Below are 22,431 nucleotides of genomic sequence, written 5' to 3' on the forward strand. Positions count from 1 at the left end.
TTGCAAATTGTCCAGAATTACTTCTAGTTCTTCCTTATCCACTCTAATTTCCTTTTGCTAGAGGCTTTACATCGCACCGACACAGATAGGTCTTATGGCGATGATGGGATAGGAAAGGGCTGTACCTTAATTAAGGCCACGGCCGCTTCCTTCCAACTCCTAGGCCTTTCCTATCCCATCGTCGCCATAAGACCTATCGGTGTTGGTGCGACGTAAAACCACTAGCAAAAAAAATGTTTGTATGATTAAATGTGTCTGGTGTATTAATGCTGATCACGTTTAGGCATTTAAGACATTTACTGTATGTTTATAGTTTTTTTTAGGTCATATTTAGCTAGTTTTTAGGGCATATTTGCTTGCATGTTTTGTGCTTCTTTAGGTCTTAAACTTCCGAACCCTATTCATCACTGAAGTTCAAGAGTATCAGGAAACAGGAGAAAATCAAATTCTTTGCAAAATTGCATCATGTGAGGCCAAGGTCTTCAAGGTGTTCTGATCAGATTAAATATCCTGACGTGCTTAATGTAACAGATTGAGGGCGATTAAAAAAAGAAGTACCCACAGATTGCAACAACTATAGGGCAGTGGCACTGATCCGTCATGTTAGCAAGGTTCTTCTCCACACCATCAACAAGAGACTAAAAGCCTTCCTTCTGCCACACATAGCTGAAGAGCAGAAGGTGTTCGTGCCAGACAAGGGCACAAGGGAACAGATCTTGAAAGTTCAATAGACTGTGAAAAGGCCCGAGAGTACAACATCCCGACATTCCTGTGCTTTGTTAACGACAAGAAGGCAATTGACTCAATGAAGGACATACTCCAGAACATGGGAGTTCCAGATCACCTGACTTTACACTAACAGAACCAACGAAATGTTCTCCAGCACTTTCAAGACCAAAGCAGGAGTCAGGCAAGGATGCATTTTGTCACCTATACTATACAACATCTACTCTGAACACATCATGAGGAAGGTCCTGAATGGGGAAGGCGGCTTCAGAGTGAGAGACAAAACGATCAGCAACCTGAGGCATGCAGATGACACTTACTTCATAATGATGAGTGGCAGGGAACTGAAGATACTTATGGATGGACTGATAATAATGAACATGGAGTATGGCCTTGAGATCAACAACAGCAAGATGAAAGTCATGATCGTGGACAGGCCAATCTATTATTCAATCGTATGGTGATTTTATACAATATATATACAAGGCAAAATCAAACTTTAAAGTCCATCCTTTTCAGCCATTCAGTTAAACCGGGTGTGAGAGCGAACAAATCATCAGGAGTGCCAGGGTACGAATGAAGAGGACAGTGTTGGACCAGGTGCTCAATCGTCTGTTCTTCCAGGTTACAATCACACATTGGTGAACTGATCCAACCCCACTTGTATCTGAAATAATTGCAACCACCATGTCTATTCCTTAACCTGTTGATACGGCACCAGAGGTTCCTTGGTAGGTCAAAAGCGTTTGGCTTCTTTGTGGGATCAAGATGGTGGACACTTGTTCCCAATGTTTTTGTTGACCACTCATGCTTCCAGCTTTCATTTAAGTCAAATCCATCTGCAATGAGTTGCCCTGCAGTGACACTTGCTGGTCTTCTGGATTGCAGTCGCTGCAGTGACGGAATTCTTGGTGCAGTGGCAAAGAGGGTGATGCAAAGATTTTCATAGCTACCCTTAGTGGAGCTTGCTTCCGCTTTAAGTGAGGTGGAGGGATGTGACTCAGCACAGGTAACGAGTGACATGGAGTTGATTTGATGGTACCAATAATGCAACACATTGTATCGTTCAATTTTGTGTCCACCTTCTTCACATGTACACTTTCCAACCTGACAGGAGCACAGTACTCAGCAGCCGAGTAGACAAGGCTGATGCCAGTTAAACATAGACAATCAGCAGAGGCTCCCCGAAGGTACCACAGAGCTTATGCAGTATGTTGTTTCTTGCGGCGACTTTATGAGAAAGCTTAGTAATGTGCTCTTTGAAGTTCGGGGTTCTATCTAAAGTGACTCCAAGATATTTTGGGAAAGGATTGTACCTCAGCGTTCGTCCATTGAGCAGAACTCTTAGTTTGTAGTTTGCAGCACGATTCGCTACATGGAAATAAGATACTTCAGTTTTTGTTGTGCTGGGGATCAATCTCCAGGTCTTAAAGAAAGTTGACATCTTCTTGAGGTCCTCTGTAAGAATTTGTTCACCGTCTTCAAAGTTATTACACTGTGCTACCAGTACGATGTCATCACCATATATGAACTTAGTTGATGTTGTGGTTGGTAAATCATGAATGTACAAATCGAATAGCAATGGTGCTAAAACAGATCCCTGTGGTAGACCATTATTTAGTTTTCGTTTGTGGCTTTTAGTGTTGCCTAGAAATTCTTCGAATTGTCTTTCACTGAGCATGCTAGATATTAGATTCACGATTTCTCGACTTGGTACAACTTGCAGTAGTTTGTAGATCAGTCCCTGTCGCCAAACAAAGTCATATGCACCTGTCAAGTCGATGAAAACAGCTGTTGATTTTAGTTGTCCTTGAAAACCAGCTTCGATATGAGTAGTTAGGGCAAGAACTTGATCGGTGCAGCTTCGTCCATGTCTGAATCCAGCTTGTTCAGAAGGAGTAACAGCTTCAATGAACGGAGCTATTCTGGTTAGGAGGATTCGTTCAAGAAACTTGAATATACAACTAAGCAGTGCTATTGGTCGATAACTTTCGGGACTGTCCTCAGGTTTGCCAGGTTTGAGAATGGCTATAAATTTTGACAGTTTGAATTGTCTGGGCAATCTGCTCTCTTGGAGTATGTAAGTGAAGAGAGAAGTGAGCCAGTATATACAATGCAGGCCCATGTTCCTAATAAATTCATTATACACTGACTGACAGAGCAAATGCAACACCAAGAAGGAGTGGTCAGAACTTTATGCCAATTGCAGGGTAGACTGATGTCACTGAGGTATGCTCATGATGTGAAATGCGCCGCTGTGCTGCGCACGTAGCGAACGATAAATGGGACACGGCGTTGGAGAATGGCCCACTTCGTACCGTGATTTCTCAGCCGACAGTCATTGTAGAACGTGTTGTCGTGTGCCACAGGACACGTGTATAGCTAAGAATGCCAGGCCGCCGTCAACGGAGGCATTTCCAGCAGACAGACGACTTTACGAGGGGTATGGTGATCGGGCTGAGAAGGGCAGGTTGGTCGCTTCGTCAAATCGCAGCCGATACCCATAGGGATGTGTCCACGGTGCAGCGCCTGTGGCGAAGATGGTTGGCGCAGGGACATGTGGCACGTGCGAGGAGTCCAGGCGCAGCCCGAGTGACGTCAGCACGCAAGGATCGGCGCATCCGCCGCCAAGCGGTGGCAGCCCCGCACGCCACGTCAACCGCCATTCTTCAGCATGTGCAAGACACCCTGGCTGTTCCAATATCGACCAGAACAATTTCCCGTCGATTGGTTGAAGGAGGCCTGCACTCCCGGCGTCCGCTCAGAAGACTACCATTGACTCCACAGCATAGACGTGCACGCCTGGCATGGTGCCGGGCTAGAGCGACTTGGATGAGGGAATGGCGGAACGTCGTGTTCGCCGATGAGTCACGCTTCTGTTCTGTCAATGATAGTCACCGCAGACGAGTGTGGCGTCGGCATGGAGAAAGGTCAAATCCGGCAGTAACTGTGGAGCGCCCTACCGCTAGACAATGCAGCATCATGGTTTGGGGCGCTATTGCGTATGATTCCACGTCACCTCTAGTGCGTATTCAAGGCACGTTAAATGCCCATCACTACGTGCAGCATGTGCTGCGGCCGGTGGCACTCCCGTACCTTCAGGGGTTGCCCAATGCTCTGTTTTAGCAGGATAATGCCCGCCCACACACTGCTCGCATCTCCTGACAGGCTCTACGAGGTGTACAGATGCTTCCGTGGCCAGCGTACTCTCCGGATCTCTCACCAATCGAACACATGTGGGATCTCATTGGACGCCGTTTGCAAACTCTGCCCCAGCCTCGTACAGACGACCAACTGTGGCGAATGGTTGACAGAGAATGGAGAACCATCCCTCAGGACACCATCCGCACTCTTATTGACTCTGTACCTCGACGTGTTTCTGCATGCATCGCCGCTCGCGGTGGTCCTACATCCTACTGAGTCGATGCCGTGCGCATTGTGTAACCTGCATATCGGTTTGAAATAAACATCAATTATTCGTCCGTGCCGTCTCTGTTTTTTCCCCAACTTTCACCCCTTTCGAACCACTCCTCCTTGGTGTTGCATTGTCACTGTCAGTCAGTGTAGATAATGTCGGGACCAGCAGCCTTGCCAATTTTCAGTTGTTTAATTGCATTTTCTACTTCCACTGTGGAAAAGGGTCTGGAAAGCGGCTTGTTTCTCAGGGCACTGTGCTTAGTTTAGAAAGGTTACATTTTACTATTCTGGTATGATTCTTGTCCCTCTTTGTCCTTGTGAGGTCTACGATCCTGTTGGCAATAATGTCAGGACTCAGTTTAGGATGCGGCTTTTTGGGGTGTTGCTTGCCAGTTAACCCATTCAAGATTCTCCAAGCTTTCTTGCCTGACTTTGCAAAGTTCATTTCTTTGAGTGTAGCTTCCCATTTCTCTCGTCTGTTCTTATTTAAAGAATGGAGTAGCTGTGAGCCCAATGTTTGATTTCCAGAACTTTGGTATTCTTGGTATAAAAACTCACTGTCTTCATCCCATCCAGGTACATATTCCTTTCTGTAACCCCTAAATGTTGGACTTAGCAGCTTTGATAGCTAGTTTAACAAATTTGTCGTAGTTATTTGCTGTCGGCTGAAGATTCTCCGCAGCTAGACTGGAGTCAAGGTCTTTTGTGAATCCATCCCAGTTGGCTCGTTGGAAGTTCCATTTGGGTAAGGGCACTGAGTTTACAAGGGGAAATTTTCAAACCGATTTCCACCATAACAGGTCAGTGTTGACTGTTTGGGAAGTTGGACAGAACAGTGCGAGTGGTGTTGAGTGGTTGGTCTAGTTGATCTTTAGACACGAATGTCAAGTCTGGGTTGTAATCCTTGTTCCAGCGTACAGAGTGGAAGGTTCCCTTGTCTTTTACATCAAAAACCAAATGCATATTGTTAGTTTCTACCCATAGAAGTAGAGACTCCCCGTTCGCATTCACGGTGTCATACCGCCAGTTTGTGTGATGGCTGTTGAAGTCTCCAGTGTATATACAAGGGTGATCAAATGCCAGCAGTACTGTAGGAGCCCAATTTACACGTGGAGGCTTGTAGAGATTGACATTTTTAAAGTCATTTATCTGAATTGCTATAATGTAAATGTGGCCATCTTCAGTGCAATCAATTATTTGCACTCCATTTAAACTTGACTTCACGTAAGTGGCTATTCCATATTGTGGATGGTCGACAGCTTCGACCAGTGTATAACCGGATATTCGTCCTCTATGCTGGATATCCTGTTCATCTTTGGTATGGGTTTCTTGAATGCTGAGAACATCAATGTTAAGGTCATGCAGTTGTTTTTGCAGATACTCGCATTTGGCAGAACTTATGCCTTCAATATTAAGTTGAAAGTTACTTTTTTTTTCAATTGGCTTTACGTTTCACCGACACAGATAGGTCTTATGGCGACAATGTAATAGGAAAGGGCTAGGAGTGGGAAGGAAGCGGACGTGGCTTTAATTAAGGTACAGTTCCAGCATTTGCCTGGTATGAAAATGGGAAACCACAGAAAACCACCTTCAGCACTGCTGACAGTGGGGTTTAAATCCACTATCTCCCGAATACTGGATACTGGCCGCACTTAAGCGACTGCAGCTATCGAGCTCAGTGAAAGTTACTCACGTCAGTAGGTATTGGCTCAAATTACCCTACACGTGACCCCCGGGTGGTGCTAAACGAGTAACAGCGTTAAAGGTGATACACAATATGCCCAGAAACATAACAAGTAACAATTCTTTTCAGAACCATCAAACTAGAGGTAAGAAACACCCAGGCCAATCAACAACCTGCTACACATGAGTAGAGCAGGTGGGTTTGAGGTGGTGGAAAGATTCATCTAGCTGAGAACTCTAGTCTCGACAACGGAGGCTGCTCAGATGAGATTAGGAGACGCCTTGCCCTTGCCCGTGTGGCAACTGCCAAACTCGGCAAGATATGGAGGGACAAGATAATCACCAAGAATATGAAACTGAAGTTGGTAAACCTATTAAAAACTATTTAAAATAGTATTATGGTTGTATCCACCTTGTCAATACACTTTTTATGATTGGAACTATTCATTCATCGAACATGTTTTCATAACAATGTACATTCTCTTCATCAACGATCATCAAAGTCTAACTTAATTACAATATCAAACAATATAGCAATTTTCATTTGTTTAGACTAAATTCAACACTAGAACAGCTGAGAATCTTAGAATACTAGAACAGCAGTAAAGTGTTATTTTGACCCATCATAAGAAATGCTTGGAAATGTTCAAATTAGAACTTAATAAGAGATGTATTTTATTCTACTGTGTTTCCACAAATTTATTTTACACACAAAGACCTGACCTGACTTTAGTGTATGGACACATGGCCACATGCATAATCACAAACAACTGCATCGTGTTTTTGTTTCTCTAACAAGTTTTCACAAAATTAACCAATTGAACACCTTTTGTTAGTCAGTCATCCACATTACAACGATCATACATTTCCAGAAATACTTTGAGAAAATGAAAAACATGGGTCCTACAACTTCCTCTTGTTGTTGCCCTTGCTTGTTCCGTGATTCATGCCGTTGTAATTACAGTTTCTGGCTTCTTTTTTCATTCTTTACTCATTGTTACTTGAGCGTGCCATGTGCTAAGAAGAAGGATGGTCTTGCTTCTTTCCTTGGTGCGCTGTCAAGGTGTACTGTGTGTTCCCAGTCTGTTGCAAGATGGTTCTGGAGTTTAAATCGAAGACCTCCCAATCGGTTCCGTCTCGAGCGACCATTTTCACTGATGAAACACCAAACTGAGATTGAGACATTTGAGGCGAGTTTGGAGGCAGATTAGCACTTTCGACTTCTCCTGCTGATAATTCATCCTCAGTCTCATTATGATCATCCTCATTAGACTCGCTTGTCTCTAGCAAAAAAATCGTCATGTGAATTCGATAGTTCACTTTGAGATTCAACACTGGCATTTTCTAGCATATGAGTCACCTCCTCAGTAGAAAGATAATCGTAACACATGTCTGTAGGAAGAACATTTTCTAAATGATGAGATGAATAAAATAATCCCATTAACTTGAACACTCACCTGACAGCTGGGCTCAATAGTACTAATAATCCAGGCCATGTACACACTGTTGTCTGGCAATGTAAACTCCTGCTTTGTAATAAGGTATTGTACAGGTGTCAAAATGACCCCTTCCACTGTCCAGGGTATGCCACCTCAAAAATCTACGAAAATGTAAATATTTTGCCGGATGCAACAGATCACCATAAACAGGACAAAAAGCTACAAAAAGTAAAGATATTTGAAGAGAAACGATATAAGAGTGCGCACGTTATTAAAGAAAAATTGAAGGTGGATGTCATTTAGATCCCTTCCGCTGCTCTAGTGTTAAAGAACTATTATATCACCATTGATAATATCAATATCAACAAACAAATATTAGTGGTACATTAGGAAATTATTATCACATAAAATATTCAATATTTGGATGATGTTGAAGGGGAAAGGAAGCCAAGGAGAAGATGGTGGTAGAAGGGAAAGTATCAGGAAGACCTCATGGAACAGCACCTGCAAAGTGGATCGATGAGATAAGGACTCTGGTTGGAAAGTCTTTATTCCAGGCTTCGCAACTGGCCAAAGATCGATCGGCATGGGGGGGAGAGAGAGAGAGACAGGAGGGTCCTATCAGACCTCCCTTGGTCAACTCTTATTATTTTCAGACCCCAATGGTGTAAGTATTGAGGCCTAGGGAGTCTTTGAAAGAGAGAGAGGGAGATATTCCAGCATGCCATCTGAAGTAAGCTTCTACAGCCTTATAAATATATTATTTTCCAAAAAAAAAAAGGAACCATCTTTAATAAAGTTATCTTCACAAGATGGAAAGGATCTCACGATATCCATCCGGAAGAGGGGGAGCCTTGTTCTTTGGACATATCTACAGAATGAACCCGGGAAGAATAACCAATAAGATAACAAGATTTTTTGAAATCAGGAAAACTACAGTGCGCTGGTACTAAGAGATGAAGAGGTACCTGGAAGAAATGGGAATACAAGGAATGGAAATCAACAACAAGGATGCTTACAAGTCAAGGATCAAGGCCACAAAAAGGTTTCAAGAAAAGATCCCGTACCCGAGTGCCATGGACAGAAGAAAGGAGGAGAATGCAGAGTGAAAGGCCTAAAGCCCAGAAACAGATGAAGCTGAATTCAAATTAATGTGGTCTACAGTCGGCCAAAACTAAAGAAGAAGAAGGTTATCTTCAGTATCTCTACAGAAACATAGCATTATTTATTTATTTATTTATTTATTTATTTGCAAATATATTTACTTCCTCTAACTCGACATCTGGGGGCAGATTATTAGCTAGTACTGAGTTTATTTTACATTCCACTAACTACCTTTACAATTTTTAAAGATATTAACCTGTCTGAAATTATCTCTTGCAGGAGTTCTTTGCATGCCAGTATATCTACTAACATGAGGCTAGTATGAACACTTTTAAATGCCACAACACAAGACTGAGCTGGAATCAGACGTACCATCTTGGACCCTCGCCAAACAGCTGAAGGCGAGGGTGGGGATTGAAGGTAAAAAAGAAAATGATACTCTAAATAATTTGAGAGCAATAAAACTCGCTAACTTAGGTCCAACGCTATCAAATTTTCTTTTAAAAATTATTCTACCATAAGAAAAAAAAAAACTGTTTACAGTAGGCACATAGCACAGTGCTTGCCTTTACGTTAACATTGCTAATTACTCAAGTAGCTTCCTACATTTTTGGGACTACTACAACATATGGTACATAAGTTCACTTAAAGACCAGCAGGGGAGTTGCTAGTCGATCCACTACAGTGTGCTGTATCCTAATGCAGCATGATTATCTTTTGTATAGCAGTGTAGATACTTCCTAAAAATCTTTGCCTACAGCAACCTCGAAAACATGGAGGAGAAAGATGGGGGTGGGCATTTAAAAAATGTAACCATGTTTTTGTTGTTAGTGATATTGGTCTGTGGATGTCCGGGCTAGTCTCCTGGTGAGTGGGGGCAGTAGAATAACACCACGGTATCCCCTGCCTGTTGTAAGAGGCAACTAAAAGGGGCCCCCAGGGGGCTCTGAACTTGTGAGCTGAGTTGGCGATCACGGGGCCCTGAGTTGAGTCCTGGCATTGCTTCCACTTACTTGTGCCAGGCTCCTCACCTTCATCTATCCTATCAGACCTCCCCTGGTCAACTCTTGTTATTTTCAGATCCCGATGATATTAAGTACTGAGGCCTAGGGAGTCTTTAATTATTACACCCTTCGTGACCCTCGTCTTTCTTCGGCTGATACCTTAATTTTTCGAAGTGTCGAATCCCTTCCATTTTATCTCTCTGATTAGTGTTATATAAAGGATGGTTGCCTATCTTAGAGGTGAAGCTTCCACGGTGTGTAGAATTATTTAGTTTCATCTTCTGGGTTGAAACGTGTTGTTGTTTTCTGTACAATACATTCAGTTTGCCGACGTTTCAAATACACTGCAGTATTCTTTGTCAAGGCGACTGAAATATCCCTACTTGATCTGAGGTAATCAGTCTCCCAGGCAGCAATCATACCATGAACACTGTTGTTGTTTTCTGTACATTACATACAGTTTGCCGACGTTTCGAATACACTGCAGTATTCTTTGTAATGGCGACTGAAATACCCCTACTCGATCTGAGGTAATCAGTTTCCCACGCAGCAATCACATGTGTACAACACGGTTCAACCCGGAAAATAAACTAAATAGATGGTTGCCTAGTTGTACTTCCTCCTAAAACAATAATCACCACCACTGTCCTGGCTAGCCACAAATCCCACTGGTCTAACATGTCAGAGGTGCAAAGCAAAAAGCCTCCCAAAGGGAACAGTTTCATGTCAGACCACTGTCTTAACACTAGAACCGCCAGAGCGGTCAAAATGACCGTTACACATTTTCCAAACTCAATTTTGACTACAGTTTTTATTTTAGGATAATGAGCTGTGGTGACTTTTCCTGATTAGTGGTCAGGAAAATCAGTAGGCCTATTAAATATAATTAATTTTGCAAAATGGATGGGGCATAAGTAACGAGTAAACCTACTATCGCTGGAGTGGTCATTTTGACCGCTGTATTAATTATAATAATCATCATCATTCCGTGTCCGGTCAGCATTTCCAAAATGTAGCAACTCCGATGGCCTTGTTGTTCGCCTCGATTAGGTCCTGTGTAGTGCAGGGATGTTCTAGTAGGGGACAAATGAGCAGGTGGTTCGGATCTTGTGTTACACCACACTCGCAGGATGCGTCTCCATCAGCTGGAAGTATGGCCCATTTTTGCATGTTGGTCTTGCAAAGAGGTACGCCCACCCTAAGACGATTAAGTGATCTCCAAATAGGGTAGGGCAGGTCATTTCCTGGAGCTAGCTCTTCCTCTGCAGGAGTATCAGGCGGCAGCATGCTCTTCCACCTGGTGATGCGGTTATACTCAGGTGTTCCTACCAGTGGTTGAGTCCTGGTGATGAAGCTCTTTCTCGACTTCAGTCGACAGACTACAGCCTGGTGATCATGCAGTGGGTGGCGAGAATCATTAGTCTGCTTTGTCCTCTCTGCATCAGCAGCAACAGCCCTTCTGATAGCGGGGGGAGCTATTCCAACAATCGGGTAGAGTTTGTCAACTGGGGTTGGCTTCAGACATCCCGACAAGATACGTACGGTCTCGTTGATTGCAATGTCAACCTCCTTGGTGTGAGTGGATGCACTCCACACAGGTGAAGCGTACTCTGCAGCGGACACACACAAAGCAAGAGCAGAGGTTCTCAGGACGCGAGGGCTTGCTCCCCAGGTGGTGGCTGTGAGCTTTCTCAAAATACTGTTCCGTGAACTAACTTTCAGCCTGGTGTTGTGGCAATGTTTCTTGAAGGACAGTGTTCGGTCAAGAGTAACACCTAGATACACAGGTGTTGGACAATGTTCTAGTCGTTTGCCTTGCCATATAATGTCCAGTTCCCGCCGAGCTTCTCTATTCCTTAAGTGAAATGCGCACACCTGAGTCTTGTTGGGATTTGGCTTTAGATGATTGCCTTCATAGTAAGAGCCAAGAGTATCTAGTGCAGAAGTCAACTTTTCCTCCACCTCTTCAAATGTCTTTCCTTGGGCAGCCACTGCAGTATCGTCGGCATAGATGAAAAGCCTGGTATGTTCCATTATGGGTTGATCATTAGTATAAATGTTAAAGAGCACAGGGGCTAGCACACTGCCTTGAGGTAAACCGTTCTTTTGTACGCGCCATCTGCTCTTCTTACCATGGAGAGAGACTTGGAATCTTCTATTCTGCAGGAGAATGCCAATAAGAGATGTTAGTTGATAATCATTAGTGAGCTGGTAAATTTTCCTCAGTAACTTCCTGTGGTTGATGGTGTCATAGGCAGCTGTTAAGTCAACAAAGGCAACTCCAGTTACCTTACGCTGTTCAAAACCATCCTCGATGTGTTGAGTAAGGTTCAGGATTTGACTGCAGCATGACTTTCCAGGTCGAAAACCAGCTTGTTGAGGAATGAACTTTCCTTCGAGGATGCCACTAATTCGGTTAAGGATAAGGCGCTCGAAGATCTTGAAACAATGGCATAACAATGATACTGGGCGAAAGTTTTTAGGATCGTTTGGCTCCTTACCAGGCTTAAGTAGTGCAACCACTTGAGCTTTCCTCCAGAGCTTGGGAATATAAAGCTTAGATACACACTCATTAATCATTGTAAGCAGCCATTGCAGAGTAGTCCTGCCGAATTTCTTGATCTGTTCTACTCTGATATCATCGATGCCAGCAGCCTTATTTAATTTCAAGGTGGAGATGACAGACTCTAGTTCATTCAAGGTGAAGGGTTCTTGGAGATTTTGGTTCTCACTTCCTGGGGTTCGTTCCAGTTGCTCCCGTGTACTCCGACCTTTAATCTTCCTGTTCATGAGTAATTGGGTTGCAATCTGGTCAGCAGTAATTGTGGTGAAGTTTCTAGGTTTTGTTGGGTCACCGCTGAGGTTTTTCAGGAGATTCCAGGCTCGCCTACTGTTCAACTTCATGTCCAGATTCTCTACCAGTGAGGTCCATTTAACTTTGCGATTTGCTGAGATAGTTTGCATCAATTCCTCACCAACCTCGATAGTTTCATCAGCAAATGGGTCAGCCTCAAAAAGATCTTTGTAATAGTTCATCAGCTGTTTGCTGTCATCAGTCATTCCTGGTATGTAATTTGTCCTACAACCTCTTGGAATGGTCCTTCTAGAGGCTGTCTGGACGCATTTGACAAATGCCTCGTACATCTCAGGTTTCGGTGGGATCTTGGCAACTTCTATATCAAGCTCGTTGGTGAATCTTTCCCAATTGGCCTTCTGAAAATTAAACCTTCGCCTGAAAGGTACCTCCTCTGGCACTACCATGGCATTCACTTTGCAGATTACAGGTCTATGTTGGGTAGATGGGATAGGCTTACCCATCATCTTCACACAACTCCCAGCAACTTTTGATGACACGAAAATATTGTCAGGGTTGTAGCCTCTCTTCCACCGACCGCTATTGAAGGATGCTGGTAGTTTTGGATCATGAATTAGATGAAGATCATGATTCTCTGCCCAGGTTTCCAGTTTATCTCCATTGGTATCTGAATCTGGGTATCCCCAAGATGTGCTTCGGCAGTTGTAATCACCAAGGATGAAATTTACGCCCTGGTACTTAAAGTTAGTAGGTTCTTCAAACGTGAAGTCAACATTAGGAGGCTTGTATACAGAAGTAACGCTAAAGTGTGGCGTACATACAGAAAGAATCTCAATATCATCCCTTTCAGTTAGTGAGGTTGATGTGATATTTAGGTTTGGTCTGGTGAAAATGGCACTACCGTATTTATCATGGGGCCTTATTATAATAATAAAATGTATTATAACACACATCTCTCGTTGAGATATAATCATCTTCTAATAATGATCCTATCAACAATGGAATGTTCAAAAACACAACAATGGAACTCGGATATATTGCGAATTGTACGAGCATTATTTCCCCTGCGATTCCGGTAGTGTAATCACTCGTCAGCTTGTCACAGTACAGTAAACATGTCTTGTAAACCATCAGTTCCTGAGTCTACTGAATGACATTCCTGAAGATATGTCTGATGTAGAATGTGGTCCAGATATATAGGACCTGTATTGTATGTATGTTGGGTATTCAGCCCGAAGGCTGGTTTGATCCTCCACAGTTCCGCCAACAACTGTCATAACCTTGGCGTCACTCAAGAGGCATACTAGGGAAATGAGGAGTGAGATAGTCCCCGTTGCTTTCCTCACAGAGCCAGAAGTTGCTATTACATATCAGTCTGCCAAGCCAACTGAAAATGCACGCACCAACCAAACCTATGAGTTACATTTTCACACAATTCATAACAGGGACTGGCTGCATAAGGAACGGTATTACTAGCAATCACACATACCTCGGTCATTTTCATATTGTCAAGGCCAAGGATGAGATTGAGATGGGTCAGTGAAAGTAACAAATTCATTCTAGCCCATACCAGAAGACACAGTGCACTGTAAACACTACCTTTCTCCAGCAAAGGCATATAAAGGACCTATAAAATGCATACAAAGACTACTACCAGTCAAGTGATAACTCGGAAAGCAGTGATTCAGATCACGCTCAAAACCGGATTATTCAGGCTGAAAGTAAGTTGATATTAGTATTATTATAACTATCAGCGTAACAAGTGTGGTGAAATTCCTTGATTTATACCGTATTCAAATTATAATGATGCCTCACATAGGCTGAGTACTGACGAGTTACACTTAATCTCTTACAGCCGTACACACAGTAACCCGCAAAGTATGGTATCATAGGGGATGCGACAACCACGGTAAAAGCCTCCCATGGTCAGATAATGCACCATTAGGTACTGATGGCATCAGGGAGCGAACTGTAGCAGACTGGGAAGATGACACCTAGTTGGATTGCTCGCCATACCCCTTGAAAGAAAATCCAGGACTTAGTCCATATTCATAGCGGTATGTATCTGACAACAGTGTAACCAGTGCGTGGCGTCTTTTTGTTGATACATACATATTGAAACTCATAAAGCAATGTACAGAAACAGAGGCAAAATGATAATAATGAGTAACCGTGCGTATCGAGAACGAAGATATAATATAGCTGAGACGGGCAAAGCGTACCCAGCGGCATTCAAAGAGTTCGGCAAACGTTTGATTTCCCTGGCCACTCACTTGCCTAGCAGGGGGTGATTTATGACGGCAGTGGGCTTTAAAACGGAAGTTCGCATTCCCCTTCAGAAATCCTCACAACTCTGTTGCCAATGCACCTCTTGTTAAACAGACGTCAGTCTCTTTTTTTAGCTCAGACAATTCACACTTGCTTTGTTCGCTGTTTGAAAGTTTTGGATTATTTCTTTGCTTCGTTAATTAATATTTGTGAAGTGTGTTACTTTTCATTTCACTTCATGCAGTGATGTGGAGACCATGGGAATCACACCTGGAAATTATACAACCAGGGAGAATGACCAGTACCTCGCCCAGGCGGCCTCACCTGCTATGCTGAACAGGGGCCTTGGTGGGGGATTGGAAGATTGGAAGGGATAGGCAGGGAAGAGGGAAGGAAGCGGCCGTGGCCCTAAGTTAGGTACCATCCCGGCATTTGCCTGGAGGAGAAGGGGGAAAACACAGAAAACCACTTCCAGGATGGCTGAGGTGGGAATCAGTTGTACTCAGTTGACCTCCCAAGGTTGAGTGGACCCGTTCCAGCCCTCGTACCACTTTTCAAATTTCGTGGCAGAGCTGGGAATCGAATGCGGGCCTCCGGGGGTGGCAGGTAATCACACTAACCACTACACTACAGAGGCGGCCAATTAATATTATTATTATTATCCCAGTCCCTAGTTCGTGATTTTACTTTTCCTTTGCTGGGCGAGTTGGCCGTGTGGTTAGGGGTGCGCCGCTGTGAGCTTGCATCGGGGAGATAATGGGTTCAAGCCCCACTGTCGGCAGCTCTGAAGATGGTTCTCCGTGGTTTCCCATTTTCACACCAGGAAAATGCTGGGGAAGTACCTTAATTAAGGCTACGGGCACTTCCTTCCCACTCCTATGCCTTTCCTAGCCCATCGTCGCCATAACACGTATCTGTGATGATGCGACATATAACAAATTGTAAATAATTGTTGTACTTTTCCTTTCTTTACTGAAAGCGAGACACTGATATTAGCGCATGAAATTACGTATAATATTTTAATAGGCCTACTTTGGTATCAATTGAAGTTTAGTCTTTGTCGAGTTTATTTGCCAATTCCTTCTTCCTGTTTTTTTTCTTTCTTTCTTTCTTTCAACATCTGCGACCACCGCACATGTTAACCACAAAACAAATTATTCTGCGATATCGGTGTGTGCTGTGGTTCATGATCAAGTTTTTATATTTATATTTTGACTTTAGAATAAATTAAATGTTAACATGTTTAAATAATCGACGCAAAATATGACAATCTTGCTTTTGACAGAGCTTGCTTGCCTTTTAAACGACACGCGCCTCTTGTGTCCAGAGGAAAGAAACTGACTGACAACCCTCATTATCACAAGGGCGGGCAGAATGACAACCCTCATTATTACCAGGGTGGGCCAAGTTTTGAGATCAGAGGATACCGCGTGGGTATGCTTTGAGCGTCGGGACTATAATTTCAATAGCGGTCAAAATGACCGCATCGGCGGTTCCAGGTATATAATATGTTCCGGCGGTTCTAGTGTTAAGCAGAGACACCAAGCGAGTTGGCCGTGCGATTAGCTTGCATTCGGGAGATAGTGGATTCGAATCCCCAGACCTGTAGATGGTTTCTTCGTGGTTTCCCATTTTCACACCAAGCAAATGATGTACCTTAACTGAGGCCATGGCCACTACCATCCCCTCCCTATCCCGTTGTCATAAGACCTACCTGTGTCGGTGCGACGTTAAATAAGTAGCAGAAAAAAAATCCAGCAAAGACACTGTTTAAAAGGTTTTTTAATTGTGTGGTAGTTGGTAATGAAGTCTAGCAATGTTAAATTCTGGGAGCGACACTATGTTCCATGAATTTCAGCCAACGGCAGAGGTAGTGGCTGCAATAGGTATGAAAAATGTTATACGATTTTAGGTTTTATTTTTACAAGGTGCTTTACGTCGCACCGTCACAGATAGGTTTTATGGTGACGATGGAACAGGAAAGGGCTAGGAGTGGGATGGAAGTGATCGTGGCCAGCATTTGCCTGGTGTAAAAATGGAAAACCACGGAAAACCATCTTCAGGGCTGCCGACAGTGGGATTCGAACCCACAATCTCTCAAATACTGGATACTGGCCGCACTTAAGCGACTGCAGCTATTGAGCTCGGTGATTTAAGGTATTATAAAATATGCTTCACATTTTCCTTTTAAATCTCTCAAGCTTGAGTGTACAAAAGATTGGAATAGGATCCCCTCCTTCAGCTGGATCAAAAAATGAGGTGTTTAAGCTTCAATCAGTGAATAGTATAGTAATAGCTCCAGCTAATACAGGCAAGATAATATTTGTGGAGCTGTAATGGCTACTGCTCAAAAAAATAAAAGGGCTCTGATCAAGAGAAATATATTTTATTTTTATCTCGTTGTTTACAACCGCGCACTAACACATCGAAGATTTTCGGCGATGCAAGGATGAGAAAGGGCTAGGACTGGGAAGGTAGGGGCCGTAGTCTTAATAAAGCACTAGCCTGGTGTGATCGAGACATATACCTGGGGCAGGTATATTAATAATAAATGTATTCATAACAGCCAATTTAATTTAATTTACATTTGAACACAGTTCATAATTTTATGTATATTCATTACCCAAGAGGTATATCATTCTATGCCTATGAAGCCTCAGTATCATACAGACACACAACAAAACATTTTCTTCATTTAAACAGCTATGAAGTTATATTTTATGATAGAATTCTTCTTTAACAAGTAAAATCCTTGCAATTCCCTGAATGTTTTTTTTTTTTTTGTTATTGGCTTTACGTCGCACCGACACAGATATGTCTTATGGCGACGATGGGACGGGAAAGGGCTAGGACTGGGAAGGAAGCGGCCGTGGCCTTAATTAAAGTACAGCCCCAGCATTTGCCTGGTGTGAAAATGGGAAACCACGGAAAACCATCTTCAGGTCTGCCGACAGTGGGGTACGAACCATTCCCTGAATGTAGGCCAATAATAATATTCACATTACTATTATTACATATCAACCGTGACATCTTCATATATTTTGACTATATTTCGTAGTTAAAGAGCAATTAGTTTTTAAAAATTATTATTAAAAGGCTGCGCGGTGTTAAATTGTCAATGTTTACTTACCTAACAGTGTCCCGCAACTTCATGATTCTATTCTCAAGTAGTACCGAATTGCTTTCAAGCTCACGTAACAGATCTCTATTTTGTTGTCGTAATTGTAAGATATCTTGGCCCAACTGACAGTACATTTTAGCAAAGCAACAGGGATTTATAAATACCAACGCTTTTTGTACCAACGACAACCATTTCCCGATTGTATTTTCTGAAGTGAGAAGAAATGGAGTATTTCCAGGATTGCAACTGTTTAGCGAACACCCTACTAACTAACCATGAACCTGACGTAACTATATCCACTGATACTGTCCACTTATAAAGATCAATGAATGCTTAATGCAAAGAACTGTTAAAAAAAGTGAAATGTGTGTAACTGATCAATTATTTCAATTGTAGGAAAGGACCGTAATAATTACGATCATGCAGTTTGGATCAAAGAGGATATGATGTTTGGACCGCAAAGTTGGTGGTAGTGGAACATTTTGTTGCTTCGTTTGAACAGCGAAGCATCGGCATCCGTTGATTGTGTTTGTTAGTAAAGTAAAATCAAGGAATTAAGCTATATAGTGCCTACATAACATACGATGCTTTAATATGCGACGCGTAATGAATACTTTTGTATAGTATTTTATTTTGTATAGTATTTATTTGAAGGTAAGGATCATGAATATTCGAGTGCGTTACTCTGAATGATATCTGTTGTTACTGTCCATTTTATGGGGGCATAATTAAAATGTTATATAATAATTACATTATTTGAATAACATATCTTGTAAATCTAACTCTAGAATTTTTCATTCAGTTCGTTCGTGTCCTTCAACAAGATTGGCTCTAATAATTTGTGTTTCTTTCTTTCCAGATCTTCGAGGGAGTGACTTCTATTATATTACATTTCTGCTAAGTGTAAATACATCATGAATTTTTCTCCTTTTGGTGGGCATTTTCCTACTGTGCATCAGTTTGCAACTGCGAAATTTAATAGTGAACAAATACATCCTGGAACTATGCTAGTTACCAGTGCCTCAGATGGAACAATTCAGTACATAAGACCAGAGCACAATGGTGCAAATTTCATTGCTACTAGCGGTAATAACAACCCAGTGCAAGCTATTCCTGTTACCCTTACTACAACATTGAATATTCCCGTTTCGGCTGCTCGAGCTTTGAATCCTATGCAAACTCAACATCAACAACCTAATCCTCCCCCATCACCTCAACAGCAACAGCAGCAGCAGCAACAACATCACCACCATCAGCATGCTTTGGCTGCTGTGGTTAATCAGAATCCTGGAACTGCAAAGTATCATCATCCATCTGGAGCTATCCTAAGCTGGGCCGATGTTCCTGTCATGCATCATTTCAGTAATGATGCTAATAAAAATATAGCTACTATAAATGTTCCTTACCCCGCTCAAGCAATGAATTCCACAGCTACAATATTGGCTGTGCAATCCACTCAAACTGTAGCAACTCCATCTGTATGGCCAGTGAGATTGATGCAGAGTGTATCTACAATGACTGTTGATGAATCTGAATTGCAACCACAAGATCTTTGTAAACCAGAAAATGATGCTAATAAATCCAAAGATGATGTATCAAAGGAAAGTGATCTGAAACGTGAAGTTAAAGATTCTGGTGAAAGTGAAGATGAAAGTGATGATAGTAGTAAATCAGACATGGAAGGGCCTTCGTCTACAAGTGAAGCAGAAACTCAAAGGACTACCATTCAGATCCCTGTTAAGACTCTCCCTAATGGAAACTTAGAATGCCATCAGATCCAGTTGCAGCAACAAGGATCAGCAATGGCCGATTATCTTGCCCGACTTCCAGCATCAACCTTGCCATTAAGCCTTCAACACTTTCTAAAATATCAAGCAGAAAATGTTGTTGGTACGAACATTGCTATAAAACGTGAAGATGATAATAATATTTCTGGTGTACTGCTTGGTGGTGCTGCAATTACTCCCATTAATAATTTGAATTCTGGTCTGGATAGCCCAAAGAAGAAGAAAAAAAAGAAGATTAGCAAGAAACCTCCAAGACCTAGACCTGGTGAGATACGTTTATCTACAGCTTTGGATGGTTCGACTCTTTTCTGCTGTCCAGAATGTCACATGGCCTACCCTGATCGAGACTTGTTGGAGCAACATCTGGCAGGCCATAAATTGGAGAGAAGGTTTGTATGTAATGTATGTGGTGCGGGTTTGAAGCGTAAGGAACATTTGGATCAACATAAACGAGGTCACAGTGATGAACGTCCATTTGTGTGCACTGTGTGTTTGAAAGGTTTCAAGCGTAATGAACATTTAACACGACACTATGTCATCCACTCAGGTTGCAAAAGCCATGCATGTTCTGAATGTGGGAAAAAATTTTCACGTAAGGATCACCTGCACAAACACACACAAACACACATAGCCAAGAGGGTTAAAGCAGAGATGAGTCAGGCAGGTCAAGAAAATGGCACCATTGCAAGTGGTATTCTTCAGCCCAGTATTATACCTCAACCACCTACGCTTCATCACACCATGGTGCATCCTTTACAGATTCACCATGCATTGTCGTGAATTAACATAAAGTTTTCCCCGTCATTTCATTCTGAACAGTCGTTCAGATTAATCTGTAGAAATATACCTCCACCCTGTCACAAAACAATTGGGTATTCTTTAAGTTTTATATAAATGTTACAAGTAAGAAATTCAGATTTCGTGGATAATTCCTAGTCAGCACATTCTCCGTATAGATATTTGTTAAAGTTTAATAATTCTGCTACAGAGTGCTATATCACTGGAAGGTTGTGCATATATGTGTTTGTAATGACCTTTACACATTGAAGTCAGAGTTTATAACTGCAAGATAGTCTTTGAAAGGGAAAATGAATAGATTAGAAAGATACTTTTCTTGCCAAAGATGCAAGAAATATGCTTGCATACATATATACACCCTCACTCCCTGCCCCGATACAAAGTTTAAAAGAAATATTGGACACGAGTAATGAAAGAATCAAGTACAGAATGCGCTTTACATTGAGCCCCTTTGCTCTTCTCTATTTCTTTTTCCTTTCTCAATTTTATGATGTTGCTTGTATTCTGCTCTCTGTCTGAGCTTGATAAGCTAACTGTTTGCAATATTGCTTGTATTCTGCTCTCTGTCTGAGCTTGATAAGCTAACTGTTTGCAATATTGCTCATTAATGGATTTTAGCTGCTAGTTAACAACTGCGATTAGTAAAGGTGTTACATACTTATTCTCCCGACAGCAATATTGTTACCAACTCAAAAAGTTTTTTCTTATTATTTTTTGTCGTTTCATGGTTATAAACTGAGGCTTGTGATTTTGACCTCTACTGTTGCAATATCTCATCAATAAGTAGATATACATTTTTTTTTTTTTTTTGAGATCTTTCAGGAAGTTTAATTTATAATGATCTAGCTGGTTGACAAAAGATTTTGTACGATTATGGCAGTAATGTTATCTAGCAGAGATGAGTGACAGCAGAAGACTCAAAGTAACACATGACTTAATAATAGTCCATGTTAGTCTGGTTCCATGGTGGAATGGTCAGCATAGTGCTCTTTGTTTCAGAGAGACCTGGGTTTGATTCTTGGCCGGGTCAGAGATTTTAACCTTAAATGGTTAATTCCCTTAGCTTGGGGACTGAGTGTTTGTACTGTCCCCAACATCCCTGCAACTCGCACACCACACACAGCACTATCCTCTACTACAATAACACGCAGTATTTGTGCCTTACAAGGGCTAGAAACAGCCACACAAAATTATTATTAATGTAATGTTGGTGTTGATAACATTTAGACCAAGCGAGTTAGCTGTGCAGCTGTGAGCTTACATTTGGGAGATAGTGGGTTCAAACCCCACTGTCGGCAGCCCTGAAGATGGTTTTCTGTGGTTTCCCCATTTTCACAGTAGGCAAATGCTGGAACTGTACCGTAAGGCCACGGCCGCTTTCTTCCCACTTGTAGCCCTTTTCTTTCCCATTGTCATCGTAAGGCCTATCTGTGTTGGTTTGACGTAAAAGGAGGTTGTAAAAGCAAGTTGATAACCTTTAGGGTATTGGTAAACAAGAGCTCCTTACTCAAGACACGCATGTTAATGTTCTCATGGTGCTAGCGCCTTACCTTTCTTCATAACATGATTGTCAGTCACAATACCTACTGTTGTCAAAATACTCTATGCCTGGAACTGCCCTCCTTAGCATTAATATACATTTCATTTATCTGCAGGGGTTAGAATTTGTTCAGGTTTCTGTATAATTATTTCTCACCATTGGTTTGTTTACAGTACAGTATATATGCCTAGCAACTCAAGGTAAAAGGGAAAGTTGGACTTCGTTTAGATGGGTGAGGGGTTCAAGAATAAATAATGGTAAGGGATATGACATGTTTAATAGCAACCACAAACTTATCACTGTTGTGATTCACTTGTGTTTGCTATTAAATAAATTATGAGTAAATAAATAAATAGATAAATAAGTGAGTAAATGTTGGTAAGGGATATGACATGTTTAATAGCAACCCCAAGTGAATCATAACGTTGACAAGTGGTTGCTTGCTTTTAAACATGTCCTGTCCCTTAACATTATTTACTCTCGAGCCCCTCAACTACTTGCCATTGTTTTTTATGGCATAAGGGGTTAGATTATATTTAGGTGTTCTTATTAAATTATGATAAAGTTGGTAATGAATCTACCTTGTGTTTAATTCTGGGAACGACACCATATTTAATAAATTTAAGCCAATAGCATTGGCTGTCGATGTCCGTGGTAGGCTATGGAGAATGTTGCCTTAATTATAACCCCATGGTACTACAGCCCTGAAGGGCCTTGGCCTACCAAGCA

General features: G+C 42.0%; 2 protein-coding genes across 2 annotated transcripts in view; one reads left to right on the forward strand and one right to left on the reverse strand.

The window, feature by feature from the left end:
• The window catches only part of LOC136885973 (uncharacterized), a 33,153-nt gene extending 15,374 nt beyond the window's left edge, over positions 1-17,779 (reverse strand). Inside the window, exon 1 of the mRNA XM_067158680.2 lies at positions 17,587-17,779. Coding sequence (XP_067014781.2) covers positions 17,587-17,711 — 125 coding nt within the window. The 5' untranslated portion in view covers positions 17,712-17,779. The remainder of the gene's footprint in view (positions 1-17,586) is intronic.
• Positions 17,780-18,125: 346 nt separating this feature from the next.
• On the forward strand, positions 18,126-20,539 carry LOC136886126 (uncharacterized). Its single transcript, XM_067158874.2, has 2 exons — positions 18,126-18,231; positions 18,437-20,539. The coding sequence occupies exon 2, from the start codon at positions 18,492-18,494 to the stop codon at positions 20,142-20,144; it is 1,653 nt and encodes a 550-aa protein (XP_067014975.2). The 5' UTR covers positions 18,126-18,231; positions 18,437-18,491; the 3' UTR covers positions 20,145-20,539.
• The last annotated feature ends 1,892 nt before the right edge of the window (positions 20,540-22,431 follow it).

This window comes from Anabrus simplex, chromosome X (assembly GCF_040414725.1).
Source record: "Anabrus simplex isolate iqAnaSimp1 chromosome X, ASM4041472v1, whole genome shotgun sequence".
NCBI classification, from domain to species: domain Eukaryota; kingdom Metazoa; phylum Arthropoda; class Insecta; order Orthoptera; family Tettigoniidae; genus Anabrus; species Anabrus simplex.

Bases quoted from the DNA above. Each gene is read 5' to 3' on its own strand.
- LOC136886126 (XM_067158874.2), top strand. From the start codon at position 18,492: ATGAATTTTTCTCCTTTTGGTGGGCATTTTCCTACTGTGCATCAGTTT.